The 15,436-nt window shown below is 45.7% G+C and overlaps 1 protein-coding gene across 4 annotated transcripts in view; it reads right to left on the reverse strand.

The window, feature by feature from the left end:
* Positions 1 to 15,436, reverse strand: part of OXSR1 (oxidative stress responsive kinase 1) — an 84,705-nt gene that overhangs the window by 22,391 nt on the left and 46,878 nt on the right. For all 4 annotated transcript variants that reach the window (XM_083406502.1, XM_083406500.1, XM_083406503.1 and 1 more), the window contains exons 5-6: positions 8,502 to 8,557; positions 440 to 549 (exon numbers count right to left, since the gene is read on the reverse strand). In XM_083406502.1, coding sequence (XP_083262628.1) covers positions 440 to 549; positions 8,502 to 8,557 — 166 coding nt within the window. The remainder of the gene's footprint in view (positions 1 to 439; positions 550 to 8,501; positions 8,558 to 15,436) is intronic.

Consider the following 15,436-nt stretch of genomic DNA (forward strand, 5'->3'; position numbering starts at 1 on the left):
CCAGAAGGCCCTCAGCGCTGGACCTCAGTGTCCAGGCAGAACGATGGGGGTGGAGACGCTCCTTCAGATATACAGCACTGAGGCCATTTAGGGCTTTAAAGGTCAGCACCAACACTTTGAATTGGGCTAGGAAACGTATTGTATGCACTTTATCATCTTTATTTCCTTTATTCTCCTAGCTAGCAAGAGCAGTGGTCAGGGATGATGAGAATTGTAGTCCAAAAGCATTTGGAAACCCAAGTCTGGGAAACACTGATCTAGTTCGACCCCCTACAATGCAGGAACATACAGTTGCCCCATATAGGGAACGAACCTGTAACCTTGGTGTTTTCAGCACCACGCTCCAGCCAACTGAGCTATCCACTTGTCTGCCAAAAGTCCTTAAGCAGAAGTTGCAGGTCAATCATTCTGAACAAGGCTTTTCCCTTTTCTTCCCTACCTGCTCCATGACTTCAGGTGCCATCCAGCAAGGGGTGCCCACGAAGGTTTTCCTCACTTTGTTGCGGGTGATGTCGCCGCCAGTGGCTAAAAAAGCACTAACACCAAAATCTGAAATGTTGAAAAAGAATTACATTTTAAGGAGGAGTTTCTGAATGACACACGACACCCCTTGGCCATTTGGACTGCGTGCTTCCCAGCCATCGCTCTGCTTGATCTGCGAACGGGGCAGAAGAAAATCACAAGTGCTGAGAAGTTACCCAGTTGTTAAGTTTGTCAAGCCAAGTGTGGCTGGGCCAGGGAACAAATTCATGTCTTTGCTTTAGCCGCATAGTATTGCTATCTGCTCTCAGGAAGTACAGTGGTGCCCCGCAAGACGAATGCCTCACAAGACGGAAAACCCGCTAGACAAAAGGGTTTTCCGTTTTGGAGGTGCTTCGCAGGACGAATTTCTCTATGGGCTTGCTTCGCAAGACGAAAATGTCTTGCGATTCCTGGGGGTTTTTTTTCGCTCCCCACCCCCTTTTTCTAAGGCACTAAGCTGCTAATAGCCTTTTAGCAGCTAATCCGCTAATCCCTTACGCCTTTAATAGCCGCTAATAGCCACTAAACCGCTAATGGGGTTGCTTCGCAAGACGAAAAAACCGCTAGACGAAGAGACTCACGGAACGGATTCTTTTCGTCTTGCGAGGCACCACTGTACTCTGGTCTGAAGTGAAACATGGCAACTTGCACACCTATGATAAAGATGTAGGAAGCCAAAACAAACAAGCAACCTCTTTGATTGCACTGGCGCCCATCTAAAGAAGTACCATAGAATAAACAAGCCACCAACAGATTTAGGAGACAGACAGGATGCACTTTTACCAATTTTAAGGTGGCCAAGATCTGTGAACCAAGCAAGCATTTTAAAACATATCAGATGTCAAGAACTTAAGAAGAACCCTTACTGGATCAGGCCATGCGAATCATTATCAGTTGCAAGAAAAAACACAAGAGTGGCAAATCATTAAACTGAGTGTCAGTGTGAGATGGAGGGAAGCCCACCATTTGTGAGTTCAGGAGAATTCAGCTTTGTCAACAAAGGTTTTGTTTTTAAAAAGGAAAACAGGATTGGAAATATACTGACAATGCCTGAATGAATTATCAAGAGCTGAAGGGCTTGCTGTAAATGCTTTCCAGTGGACAGGGATTGGATTTCAGAACCCAGCACAGCTACTTGCCTCACCCAATGAACAACTGGAATGCAAGTATGCCAGAGCATTCCCACTGATTCTGATAAGTTGCTGAGTGAACTCTCCTTCACTAGAGGGGTTTAAGCAGAGGTTGGATGGCCATCTGTCATGGGTTCTTTAGTTGAGATTCCTGCATTTCAGGGGGTTGGACTGGATGACCCCTGGGGGTCCCTTCCAATGCTACAATTCCATGCGTGCCGCTGCTTACGTAATAGTGTGCGCGCACAAACACTCACCACACACTCATCCACACAAAGGAGGCATCAATAGGCCAAGATCTTCAGAAGTACAAAAACATACTTGGAGCTCCACAAAGCAGCCTAATGAGAACTGGCCGTGCACAGCGGCCACAGTATGATGATGATGATGATGATAATAATAATAATAATAATAATAATAATAATTATTTATACCCCGACCATCTGGCTGAGCTTCCCCAGCCACTCTGGGCGGCTCCCAATCAAGTGCTGAAAACAGTACAGCATTAGATATTAAAAACTTCCCTGAACAGGGCTGCCTTCAGATGTCTTTTAAAGATAGGATAGCTGCTTATTTCCTTCACATCTGAAGGGAGGGTGTTCCACAGGGTGGGCGCCACTACCGAGAAGGCCCTCTGTCTGGTTCCCTGTAACCTCACTTCTCGCAGCGATGGAACCACCAGAAGGCCCTTTGCGCTGGATCTCAGTGTCTGGGCTGAACGATGGGGGTGGAGACGCTCCTTCAGGTATAATAATAATAATAATTTTTATTTATACCCCGCCCTCCCCAGCCAAGGCCGGGCTCAGAGCGGCTTACAAGCAATAATAAAAACAAGTTGAATGATTACAACTTAAAAACAAAATTAAAATACAACATTAAAATATTGAAACATTAAAACATTAAAATGTAGCCTCCTCGCAGGAGAAGGAAAAGAAAAAAGAGAGAGAGAGAGGGAATCAAATTGGCTCCAAGCCAAAGGCCAGGCGGAACAACTCTGTCTTACATATACAGGACTGAGGCCGTTTAGGGCTTTAAAGGTCAGCACCAACACTTTGAATTGTGTTCAAAAACGTACTGGGAACCAATGCAGATCTCTCAGGACCGGTATTATGTGGTCCCGGCGGCCACTCCCAGTCACCAATCTAGCTGCCGCATTCTGGATTAATTGCAGTTTCCAGGTCCTCTTCAAAGGTAGCCCCACGTAGAGCGCATTGCAGTAGTCCAAGCAGGAGATAATCAGAGCATGCACCACTCCGGCAAGACAGTCCGCGGGCAGGTAGGGTCTTAGCCTGCGTAGCAGGTGGAGCTGGTAGACAGCCGCCCTGGACAAAGAATTAACCTGTGCCTCCATGGACATCTGTGAGTCCAGAATGACTCCCAGGCTGCGTACCTGGTCCTTCACGGGCACAGTTACCCCATTCAGGTAATGATGACTGAATGGTTGGAGTGAGGGGGGCAGAAATCAGAACAGAGCAGCTGGAATCCTGAACCAGGAGCATTTCGCACTGCAACATTTTGTTGCACCCCCATCTCATGATTCTGAAATCCCTATCGGAAGCAGTAAGGGGGGGGGGAGTTTGCGAGCTTGCATGTTTGCAGAGGTGGCAAAAATTCAACGCTTTTACTCGGTGAAAGTAGGATGTTAAAACTTGAGTTTGGGGCACATAGTACCAGCAGCCATGGCAATAATGCCAGGACCCTACAGAACCTCAGATCCCACCCCTTAGTGTCACCCCAGAAACCCCACATCATCCGGTCACAAGATTTCTGCACTGTTGCTCCTCTGATTACGCACAGATTTATGAAGCTTCTATTGTTTCTAAGAACAAGGAGAGGGGGAGGAGTCAGATATCTTGTTCCGAGACAAATCTGCCTTGCCTGGAATGCATGCATTTTAAGCAGCCACACATCACAACTGCAGCATACTAATTATCCTGTCATACTTCTTTACAGCCAGTTGCAGGATGAAAGAGAGGGCAAGTTTTACAAAGTATTTCCAAACCAAGGGGAAATGCGGCGGAATACTGCGGTGTCACCTTCAGCCGCAAAGGAGAGGGTGTAACCCTGGAAGTGGGTCCTCTCAGCCCTGGCTGGCGATGCGGGGACTTCCTGCGTGCATGGAAAAGCAGGTGGCCAGAGTCAGGCCTTTCCCCTTGACCTCGCTAGGCAGATTCTCTCTCTGATTCAGGCCAAGTTCTGCCTGAGCCGCTAAAAAGCTAACACACTACATTAAGGTAAAGGTAAAGGGACCCCTGACCATTAGGTCCAGTCACAGATGATTCTGGGGTTGCAGCTTTATTGGCTGAGGGAGCCAGCGTACAGCTTCCGGGTCATGTGGCCAGCATGACTAAGCCGCTTCTGGCAAACCAGAGCAGCTCACGGAAACGCCGTTTACCTTCCTGCCAGAGCGGTACCTATTTATCTACTTGCACTTCGAAGTGCTTTCGAACTGCTAGGTGGCAGGAGCAGGGACCAAGCAATGGGAGCTCACCCCATCGCAGGGATTTGAACCGCCGACCTTCTGATTGGCAAGTCCTAGGCTCTGTGGTTTAACCCACAGCGCCACCTGCGTCCCTAGCACACTACATTAGGAATCCCTAATTGGGGTTCCACATTTCTGTTCACTCCCCCAGGAGAACTTCAGCCTTCCGTGTTTGGAGATACAATGGTAAACATCACAATATCATCCACAAGGACTAGAAGCCCATCATTGTAATGTTAAAAAAAAAAAAAAAAAGGAAAATGCCAGAGGTTCACCAGTAACATTTGCAGCTACTCAGCTCTCTAGATGCCCACTCCCAAATCTACCATACAAAGTTCTTGTCGTTTAGCAGACGTCTCACCACAATGAACGGATTTGCTGTTGCGGGTGCTACATGCAAAACTGTCAAGGGGAGAAGTCGATGCTTTGCAGAGAATCCCCCCTCAATTAAGTATTATGCAAGAAGTCTTTTTATAGGAAATAATTAACTCACTTGCATTTACAGGGATGTCTTCAATGCAGAAGAGTTTCCTAATATTTGCACATTTAAACTGTCTAAACGTAAGATCACTTTGACAGCACAAGTAATCAACTTTTATTCCAGGGGGAGGAAACATACAATTAAAAACTGTTCATCTCGAATGCCTGAGACAGCATGTCAATCCAGTAACTCACAGGAACAAAGAAAGCTAACTTACACAGAGTCAGACTATTGGCCCATCCAGATCAGGGCCATCTACACTGACAGGCTATACCTCTCCAGGGTTTCAGGAAGCAGACATTCCCATCCTTACCTTGGGTATACTGGCTTTTGAATTGCCACCGAGAAGGAAAATCTGTTGCAAAAGCAATATATCCTTGGAAAAAGAGCTGAAGAAACTCAATCTGTAGAAGATTGGGCAGTTCCAAGAGTAGAAGTCATATTTTACATCGTCGGATGCTTTTTTTCTGTTGAAGTTGCCTGGTGCCGTCTTTGCACAAGGCAGCCTTCTACGTTTATGTAGCCCCTCTCGGAGGGCCTGCCAGTAGTGGAATCTTGTGCATTCTTTATTTCTGGGGATCCACAGATGTCTTTCAAAACCATGATAGTCAATGGGAATTCACAGGCTGTGGGTCTTGAAGGCAGTAGCAAGATACCAGCATCTTATGATCTGTGTCCTAAGCATTTTGCCAAGGGATGGGAAATCAAGTTGCAGACCAGAGTCCATTACCCCACGAAGGAGAGCTTAGCTTACGTTCTACGGCTGCATTCTACGTTCTACAGCTAACCTATCTTCAGCCTACCACTCCTTTAGACTCCCAGGTATGTAGCCAAGAGGCTTCGCTCTGAATTAAAATGTCCCATCACAAACAGTAACTTTGGAAAACCCAAAAGTTGTGTTCAAAGCCTCTGCAGAGACACATGCAGTATGATGCCTGCCACATTCACATCTTTAAACTGAAGGATGCTCTAAACTAGGAATGGGGAACCTCTGGCTCTCCCGAGGTTGCCTCATCACCCCTGTTTATTGGCTATGTTTGCTGGGATGATGGGAGTTGGAGCCCTAACAACCTCTGGAGGTCTGCAGAGGTTGGATGGCTATCTATCATTGATGCTTCAGCTGAGATTCCTCCATTGCAGGGGGTCAGACTAGATGACCCTTGGGGTCCCTTCCAATTCTCCAATTCTATGATTCCATAATCCTACACTAACCCCCTCACCTGCCCTTTGTGTGAACAAGCCTATAACTATACTTAGTTCCATAGTTTTGTGTATTCAGACAGAAACACAATTCGTGCTAAATGAATTTTGCATCCAGTATGAAAAAATGTCCATACTCTTTACTCTTTTTTTTTTTTTACTACTGACATACATTATCTTTGCAGCCATGAAATGTAAATAAATAAATAATTCAAAAATGGGGGAGAAAAGGAGAAAAATAATCAGGACTGAATTCTGTGGCTTTTCTGAGCTTAGGCTCTATTGTGGCACTCGCACAGCTGTTTAATCCAACACAAACAGACCCTTCAGTAGGTTCCGCCTTTATCCAAATACAACATGAATGGGGCACATGACTGTTTTAGATAAGATTATCAAAGAACGCGGGTAAGGACAGGGTTATTAACTCTCAACACAAAGACCCTTCTAGGGCATAGGCAATAGATTTCCGGTCAAAGCATCATTAAGGATTCAGGAGGTTGCTTAAAAGGCAAATCTAGTTGCTTGTACAATCATTTTGATATTGAGATGATCTCACACGGCTAAGTGATTCTGGAAGAGGATGAAACAAAGAGGCAGGCAGCCTTAATTTATACTGCAGCCAGTGCCCACTGAGTGTAAATTGATAAACCTCTGCAGATAAAAGGCGGGCGGAGCAAAACGCCCCCATTCAGAAGAATCCTTGAAAGAGCTCTGTTGTAATAAACCACAGAAGGTCCATAGATTGGGGGATCAAAGAGGTGCAAGACAAAGCCTTGGTTCATACCCACCCCCCAAAATCCCTGCAATGACAGGAGCCTTCTCAACATTGGAAACCAGGCAATGCAAGAAAGTTTTTGGACCGGCTCCTTTTTTATTTCTCTTCTCCTTGCCTCACTATCTTGTCTTCCAAGCCAATGTTTACTGGCAAGAACACAAAGAAAACTCTTGCCAGACAAGGTGAGCAAAGGGGGAACCCGAGGAGGGAGACATCTGACACAGGCAGCGTGGACAGAGCAAGGGAAGGCTGGCAGCAAGGGTCTTCGCCTGACAAAACTGGACGGACCCAAACTGCTCTCGACAAGGCTTCCTAGACAACAGCAGAATCGGACAGCAAGGAAGCCACTTCAGATTTTGCAGTTCGAGGGTGTGACGGCACAGCAAGAGTGGGAAAACGTTTTCAGTCCAAGGGCCACACTGCCTCCCGTGGAGCCTTCCGGGGGTCACATCCCAGTGGTGGGCAGGGTTATGGGAAAAGTGGGTGGAGCAGCAAACCCTTACACGGTAGGCTAGTTTCTAGATACACTCAACACACCTCTCTGTACCATTCATCCAGGAGAGTAAGGGGCAATACTGAAGTTCAAGGACACATTCCAGCCGGGAAAAAGATTTGAGGTGTGAAGCTGTTGTAAATAAAAATATGCCCTTTTCCCTTATGGGGTATCCAAGAGCCCATATAGAGTCCTTACATAGGTTCCCTATTGGTAGGAGAAAATAACAGAGGCCAACCAGAGAATATTGAGAAGCAAAGCAGCTAGTAAGCCTGATCTTTATTGATCTGTTGCAGCAGGGTACTCCCCTCACACGCAGGAGAGGAAGAGGACCCAGAAAAGTGGTGTGCAAAGCCTTATAAAGACTTTTGAAATTCCCATCCTGTAGATCAAGACCACCCCCAGAAACATCATACATTCATCACAGAAGGGGTGTAACCTAAGACCACCCCTCAGATACATCCCACCTACATCACAGAAATTTAAATGTTGTTTTTCTCCTGTCACAGTTTATCTCCTGTCTGGCAAGTTACTTGATTGGATTTCTTGGGGAGCCTGGCCATTCTTTTGTAGTGGTAAAATACTTATTTCCTGGGCCAGGTCACAGGCTCACACCTTATTCAAACAGACATATCCAGATAGAGGGGATGGAGGGCCACATTCAGACTCCAGGTCTAGAGGCTCCACACCCCTGGTTCACCCTAACAAATCTGCTCCACACCCACCCTTCACAACCAACTCTTGGGGTGGGAAGGGCTTATGCAATGCCCTTTAGGGTTGGGCATGATGTGTACACATACACCACTGAGTCCCCGTGTTGGAGGGAGAACCAGACACCTGTGGCACATTGTTTCCCCCTTCCATCCCATGCCACGGTCTTCAGGGTCATAGAATCATAGAGCTGGAAGGGACCCCAAGGGTTTTTAAGCTGTTCTTATTATATTTTGTACATCACATTGGGACATACGTGGAAGGTGATTAACAACCAATTAATTATAGTGGAGCTACAAGTTAAGAGTTGGAAGGGACCCCGAGAGCCATCTAGTCCAACCCCCTGCAATGCAGGAATCTCAGCTAAAGTATCCATGACAGATGGCCATCCAACCTCTGCTTAAAAACCTCCCAAGGAAGGAGAGTCCACAACCTCCCAAGGGAGACTGTTCCACTATCTAACTGCTCTTACTGTCAGAAAGTTATTCCTGATGTTTAGTTGGAATCTCCTTTTTTGTAACTTTAAGCCATTGGTTCGTGTCCTGCCCTCCAGAGCAAGAGAAAAGAAGCTTGTTCCCTCTTCCATGTGATATTGAAAGATGGTTGTCCTCAGGGTCCTCTCTCTGGCATGGAAACAGAGAACAAGCTACACGGCAAATAATAACAACAATGGCAATTATAATGATGATAATAATAAAAAGGTTCACCTGCAATCTGGACCGAGCCATCTTCTCCTAGAAGGATGTTTCCAGCTTTCACGTCCCTTTTGAGAAGAGGAAGAGACAAAACAAAAAGATATACACAGTGAGTACAAGCTGTGAAGTGCCCCTCCATTCTCTCCTGCCACACTCTGCTTCATGATCCAAACATGATCTTCTCAATGCAAAAGGCCACTGCTGAGGCTGTAAATACTCAAATTAAAGTTCCACCCGCAGAGAGAGAGAGAGAGAGAGAGAGAGAGAGGGAGGGAGAGAGACCTAAATTTGGCAATCCTGCAAAAATTATGGAAAGCACATGCAACAAGTTTACTTATCTGATAAGGTCTGTTCTGCTTATAGCTCAGCAAATACAGTGGTACCTCAGGTTAAGAACTTAATTCGTTCTGGAGGTCCGTTCTTAACCTGAAACTGTTCTTAACCTGAGGTACCACATTAGCTAATGGAGCCTCTCGCTGCTGCTACACCGCCGCCACACAATTTCTGTTCTCATCCTGAAGCAAAGTTCTTAACCCGAGGTACTATTTCTGGGTTAGGATAGTCTGTAACCCGAGGTACCACTGTACTGCTCACCTGATTTATATGAAATAAGGTCGCCCCCCTGCCCTATAGGCATAAAACCACTGAGCCCCAGTTCCCCAGCCCCCTGTAGGTCTGCAGCCCCTTCGGGGGCAAGGAAATATGCCTCCTTCCAAACTTTAACCACCTTCCAAACTTTCATCACCTGGATAGCTGCATCAGAAACCCTCAGTTGAAAACCGTGCTCCAGAGGCCAGCCTTTCTCAACTTTGGGTCCCTGGAGGTTGTTGGTCGGATCTGGACCCCGATTGGGAGTCAGATCTGGACCCCGGGCCTTAGTTTGCCTACCCATAGTCTCCACCATCTGGAGGTGCCTGCCTTGGAATTATTGGATCTTGAAAAGCAACACATTCTGGTCATTATATTTAATCTATGCAATCATAATGAGTTGCAGGAGTAAAAAGTCATATTGAAAAATACAACTTTCAAGCCACCTGGCCCCCAAATCGCAACTAGGCATTCCGTTTTAGTGACTATAACCCTGGTTTAAGGAGCCATTTGGCACCTAGCTTTTACATCTGAGTTTCTAACACTGATCCCGGGATCCCAAAATGCCTTCTTGCTCATTTGGATGCGATGAAATGCCCAGCCTTCCCACCATAGGTTTAAAGAAGCATTTATGGCCAACGTAACGCCAAAAGAGCTTCCAGAACTTGCAGCAAAACTCACTGTGTACAAATTAAACGGCGCAAACCACACTCAAACGAGCTTTTTTTAAATAAAAAACACATGAACCAGCTTGCTTAATATTACACAGAAGGAAACTTCATTGTATCTCTTTGTCCGCGGCCCATCTATTTACTTCCAGCAAGCGCCAAAGAGTAGCAAAAGCTTTTGTCCTCAGAATAATGGCTCTATTATTTGTTTTCATTTTGTTTCATAACCCAGGGAGAGGGGGAGAGCTTGGTTCCTCTCCAGAACAAAAGGGAATTTCCATTGAACGCTTCAGAATTCTTGAGGGAGCACCAGTGATGTCCCAGCTCACCACAAATCTTCCCTAAGAGGTGAAGACACCCATCTTCAAAATTCTGGAACCACTATTCGCATTTTTCCCAGCATGGCATACTGGCTGCAGGGGTTGTTTTTAATTACTAGTACAATTTATCAGAACCATTTTTAAACGTTGCTTAATGGCGTGTTGACTGTTATCATCTGCTCTGCTGTTTCACTTCATTGTTATTATTTCTAACAGTTTATTTCTTGTTTCCCTGCCTTGTAACAAACTTTTGGTGCTTCTTATTGCAGATGGGTTTTGTTTTGCTTTTCATGATGTGTAAACGACGCTTAGAGTATGAGAGACGGTGTGCAAATATTTTAATGAGGAAATAGAGCCGGACCCTAACTAATGGCTTTGTTTGAGCTCCAGAATATGAGACCAGGAGTCACAAAGCACTGTCTCTTTCACTCCTTTAGCATTTCCCTAAGACATAAGATGAGTCAGGAAGGTAGCCGTGTTGGTCTGACACAGTTGAAATATATAAAAAAATTTAAAAATATATAAAAAAAATTTTAAAAATGCATCTTAGAGACCAACTAAGTTTGTTCTAGGGATGCGGGTGGCGCTGTGGGTTAAACCACGGACCCTAGGACTTACTGATCAGAAGGTCGGCGGTTCGAATCCCCGCAACGGGGTGAGCTCCCGTTGCTCGGTCCCTGCTCCTGCCAACCTAGCAGTTTGAAAGCACGTCAAAGTGCAAGTAGATAAATAGGTACCGCTCCGGCGGGAAGGTAAATGGCGTTTCTGTGTGCTGCTCTGGTTCACCAGAATCAGCTTAGTCCTGCTGGCCACACGACCCAGAAGCTGTACGCCGGCTCCCTTGGCCAGTAAAGCGAGATGAGCGCCACAACCCCAGAGTCGGTCACGACTGGACCTAATGGTCAGGGGTCCCTTTACCTTTACCTAAGTTTGTTCTGGGTATAAGCTTTTGTGTGCGTGCACACCCAGAACAAACTTAGTTGGTCTCTAAGGTGCTACTGGAGAATTTTTTTATATATTTCGACATAAGAAGAGTGTGCTGGATCAGGCCAGCAGGCAATTTAGTCCAGGATCCTGTTTTCACAGCGGTCAATCGGATGTGTAAGTGAAGATGTCTGCAAGCAGGGCCTAAGCACAAGAACACGCTCCCCTCCTGCGGTTTCCGGCAAAACCCATGTATTCAGCTATAGCCATACCCAAATCAGACTGCAACCAACCCACTCCACACTTCCAATAAAACCCATTTACTTGTTTTCTCCTCTAATCTTGGGGGGGAAACAGGGAGAGTGCACTTAGATTCACCAAAAGCACAACACAAATGCAGGACGTCAGTTTTTTCCTTTTCTATTTAATGCTATTTATAGACCAAGGAGAGATAATATGTTCCGCTGCATTCTTAATGGCTGAGTAATTGGCCCCCTCCAACTCCAAACATTACTGCCAAAGTAGCAAAAGCTTGTTAGGCTCTTTCCAATTACAGTAAACCTAGACATGCGCCATCCATCTTTCCTGTGCACTGTCTGAGCGCTTAGTACAAATGCGCGGCTGTCAAAGTGGGCTAGAGTCATCTGGGCATAATGGCTAATGTATCTGAACTGTAAACTATAAATTTCCAATGGCCTAGCTTTTAATTTGGCCAGAGGAAACGATGCCAAGAATCTATACACAGAAACACACGTTAATTACCGTTGTGTGAGAGAGAGAGCATGCTAAAACCAGCTCCTAACATGCTGGGCTGACTATCAGAATATCCGGTTGCACTTCTCTGGATGGAGAGAACTCTGGATGGACATTGGAGCAGACTTGATAAATTTTTAATATAATTTTTATTAGAGTTTATAAAGAAAAATGCAAAAGATTACTGCCAAGTATTTGTTGTTGTTGTTCAAACTAAAACAATCCAGAGGCAAAACAGAGAGAGGGGGAAAACAAAAAAGAAAGAGGAAGAGATAAAGAAAAAGGAATTGCAAAGGAATTAAAAGAAAGAAAATGGAAAAGAGAGAAAAAGAGAGAAAAATGAGAGTTAAGTTAAGTATAGAACTTCCGATTCTTCATCTGTCCACTATATATAAACCATATCCACGTCATCCACTTCAGTATGACACCTAATAAAGCCACTTTCTATAAACAATTATCTTCAATTCTCAAATCCAAATGTCTCTACAGTGGTACCTCGCAAGACGAATGCCTCGTAAGATGAAAAACTCGCAAGACGAAAGAGTTTTTCATTTTCTGAGTTGCTTCGCAAGACGGATTTCCCTATGGGCTTGCTTCGCAAGACGAAAACGTCTTGCGCCTTTTTTTTAAAACCGCCAATGCATTCCTATGGGAAACCATCAATACACAGTGGTGCTTCGCAAGACGAAAAAATTCACAAGACGAAAAAACTCGCAGAACGAATTAATTTCGTCTTGCGAGGCACCACTGTATTTCTTTTTCAGTCTATGAGAGGTTTCTAACCTTTAGTAAATGTTACCAATGACTTTTCTCTTATTAAGCATGTCAATTTCGCCACCCCAGAAGCAGATGTGATTCTCGACGGCTGGGGTCACTAGTGGCAGGAGCAGCCCTGCCACCCCCCCATCACCCCAATGACGCCTGCATGCGCACCCTTTCGCTTCCCCCCACGTAAATGAATGGCAGCCATTTATTCCCATGAGCAACAGGAAAGAGCTACAACTGGGGCAGTGTTACAGTGGGGCCAACCATCCAACTGAACGTTGGCTTCCATGCCGGACATCCTTTGCACCTGCGCATATCCAGCCCAAGAGCAACTAACTCTTCACCACACTGATGGGAGACAGAGTCCAGAGTGGCTGGGGAAACCAAATCAGGTGGGCAGGGTACAAATAATAAAACTAATAATAATTTTTTTATTATATCTAGAGCAGGCATGTCCAAAGTCCAGTTTGGGGGCCTGATCCGCCCCGCCGGTCGGTTTAATCTGGCCCCTGAGGCACCTTATTTCCTGGGATAAAATACTAAAAAAACCCTCAACAACTTCAAAAAAGCTCAACAACTTTGGGGTAAAATCATAAAAAAGCTGAACAATTTCAGTCCTAAAAAAAGGTTAACAACTTTGGTTGGCCCTTTGGTCAGCCCTCACAGCCCTTCACTTCATCAAATCTGGCCCTCTTTGAAAAAAGCTTGGACACCACTGATCTAGAGGAAACCACATGAGCGAACCTTGCGCTGGGGGTCTCAGCAGATGGCTTTCACATCACCTGCCATTGCAACTGGAAGTGCCAGGGACTGAACCTGCAACCTTCTGAATGAACAGAAGGACACTAACAAACTGGAACGTGTCCAGAGGAGGGCAACCAAAATGGTCAAAGGCCTGGAAACGATGCCTTATGAGGAACGGCTAAGGGAGCTGGGCATGCTTAGCCTGGAGAAGAGGAGGTTGAGGGGTGATATGATAGCCATGTTCAAATATATAAAAGGATGTCACCTAGAGGAGGGAGAAAGGTTGTTTTCTGCTGCTCCAGAGAAGCGGACACGGAGCAATGGATCCAAACTACAAGAAAGAAGATTCCACCTAAACATTAGGAAGAACTTCCTGACAGTAAGAGCTGTTCGACAGTGGAATTTGCTGCCAAGGAGTGTGGTGGAGTCTCCTTCTTTGGAGGTCTTTAAGCAGAGGCTTGACAACCATATGTCAGGAGTGCTCTGATGGTGTTTCCTGCTTGGCAGGGAGTTGGACTCGATGGCCCTTGTGGTCTCTTCCAACTCTATGATTCTATGAACTGCTCTCACTCTGAGCCATAGCTGTCAACTTACAGATTTGAAAATAAGGGATCAGCAGCCTCACCTGTCCCGGGGACAGTCTACGGGATATCTAACAATCCGGGATAGCAGCAGGAAATGGAGCTGGAATAAGGGAATTTCCCGGGGGGGGGGGAGGGAAGGTTGACAGCTATGCTCTGAGCTATGGTCTTTCCACAGTCGAAGAGCAAACTTGGTTAGCCTTATCCATAGTTAAGGTGGGTGCCAATGAAGCCCTTATCTGTGAGGTTAAGGCCAAGGGGAGGGTGGAAATCCACTCCCAAAGACAAGAGGGGGCTAGAATCAAATAACCCCATGAACCCTTAAATCCCTTCATCGTGGTTAGCAGCGTGTGCTTGCAGCAGCCCCTACATTTCACAAGGGCAAGAGTAAGGCTGTTAACCAGCAACAAGTTTCAATCAATTTTAAGCTGTGGAGGCCTTGAAGCAACACTACTACTACTACTAATAATAATAACAATAATAAATTTTATTTATACCCTGCCCTCCCCAGCCAAAACTGGGCTCAGAGCGGCTAACATCAAATATATAACATATTACCATAAAATCAAGCAATCAATTAAAATACATCCTAAAATCAAATCAGAATCAAAGTGAAATCTAATCAGATGGCAACCCGCAAATTAGAGATGGGGACCTTAAATGCTCACCAGGCCTAACTGTTGTTAATAATAATAATAATAATAATAATAATAATTTTTATTTATACCCCGCCCTCCCCAGCCAAGGCCGGGCTCAGAGCGGCTTACAAGCAATAATAAAAGCAAGTTGAATGATTACAACTTAAAAACAAAATTAAAATACAACATTAAAATAATGGAACATTAAAATATTAAAATGTAGCCTCATTGTAGGAGGAGAAGGAAAAGAAAAAAGAAAGGGAGGGAGGGAATCAAATTGGCTCCAAGCCAAAGCCCAGGCGGAACAACTCTGTCTTATAGGCCCTGCGGAAAGAAATCAGAACCTGCAGGGCCCTGGTCTCATGAGACAGAGCGTTCCACCAGGCCAGAGCCAGTGTTGAAAAACCCCTGGCTCTGGTTGAAGCCAATCTAACTTCCTTAGGGCCCGGGACCTCTAGGGTGTTGCTATTTATGGACCTTAAGGTCTTCCGTGGGGCATACCAGGAGAGGCGGTCCCATAGGTACGAGGGTCCTAGGCCGTGAAGGGCTTTAAAGGTCAAAAGCAGCACCTTAAATCTGACCCTGTACTCCACCGGGAGCCAGCGCAGCTGATCTTATACTGATCTTATATGAGAAAAAGTTGGGGTGCCACTTTCATGCAAGTTCTTATAAGGAGAGAGGGGGAGCCAGACTGGACCCCGGCCAAAGGCCATGCAGAACAGCTCCATCTTACAGGCCATGCGAAAAGATGTCAGATCCCGCAGGGCCCTGGTCTCTTGTGACAGAGTATTCCACCAGGCCGGGGCCACAGCTGAAAAGGCCTTGGCCCTGGTCAAAGCCAGTCTAATCTCCTTGAGGCCCAGGAGACCAAGAGGAGAGGAGAGACCAGGTTCCACATCCTCATGCCAACCTCCCCACTAATCTTTTCTCCTGACCTCCTTGTTCCCACCGGATTTCTCCTCTTAC

Source organism: Podarcis tiliguerta (assembly GCF_965153285.1).
Source record: "Podarcis tiliguerta genome assembly, chromosome: 12".
Classification (NCBI taxonomy): domain Eukaryota; kingdom Metazoa; phylum Chordata; class Lepidosauria; order Squamata; family Lacertidae; genus Podarcis; species Podarcis tiliguerta.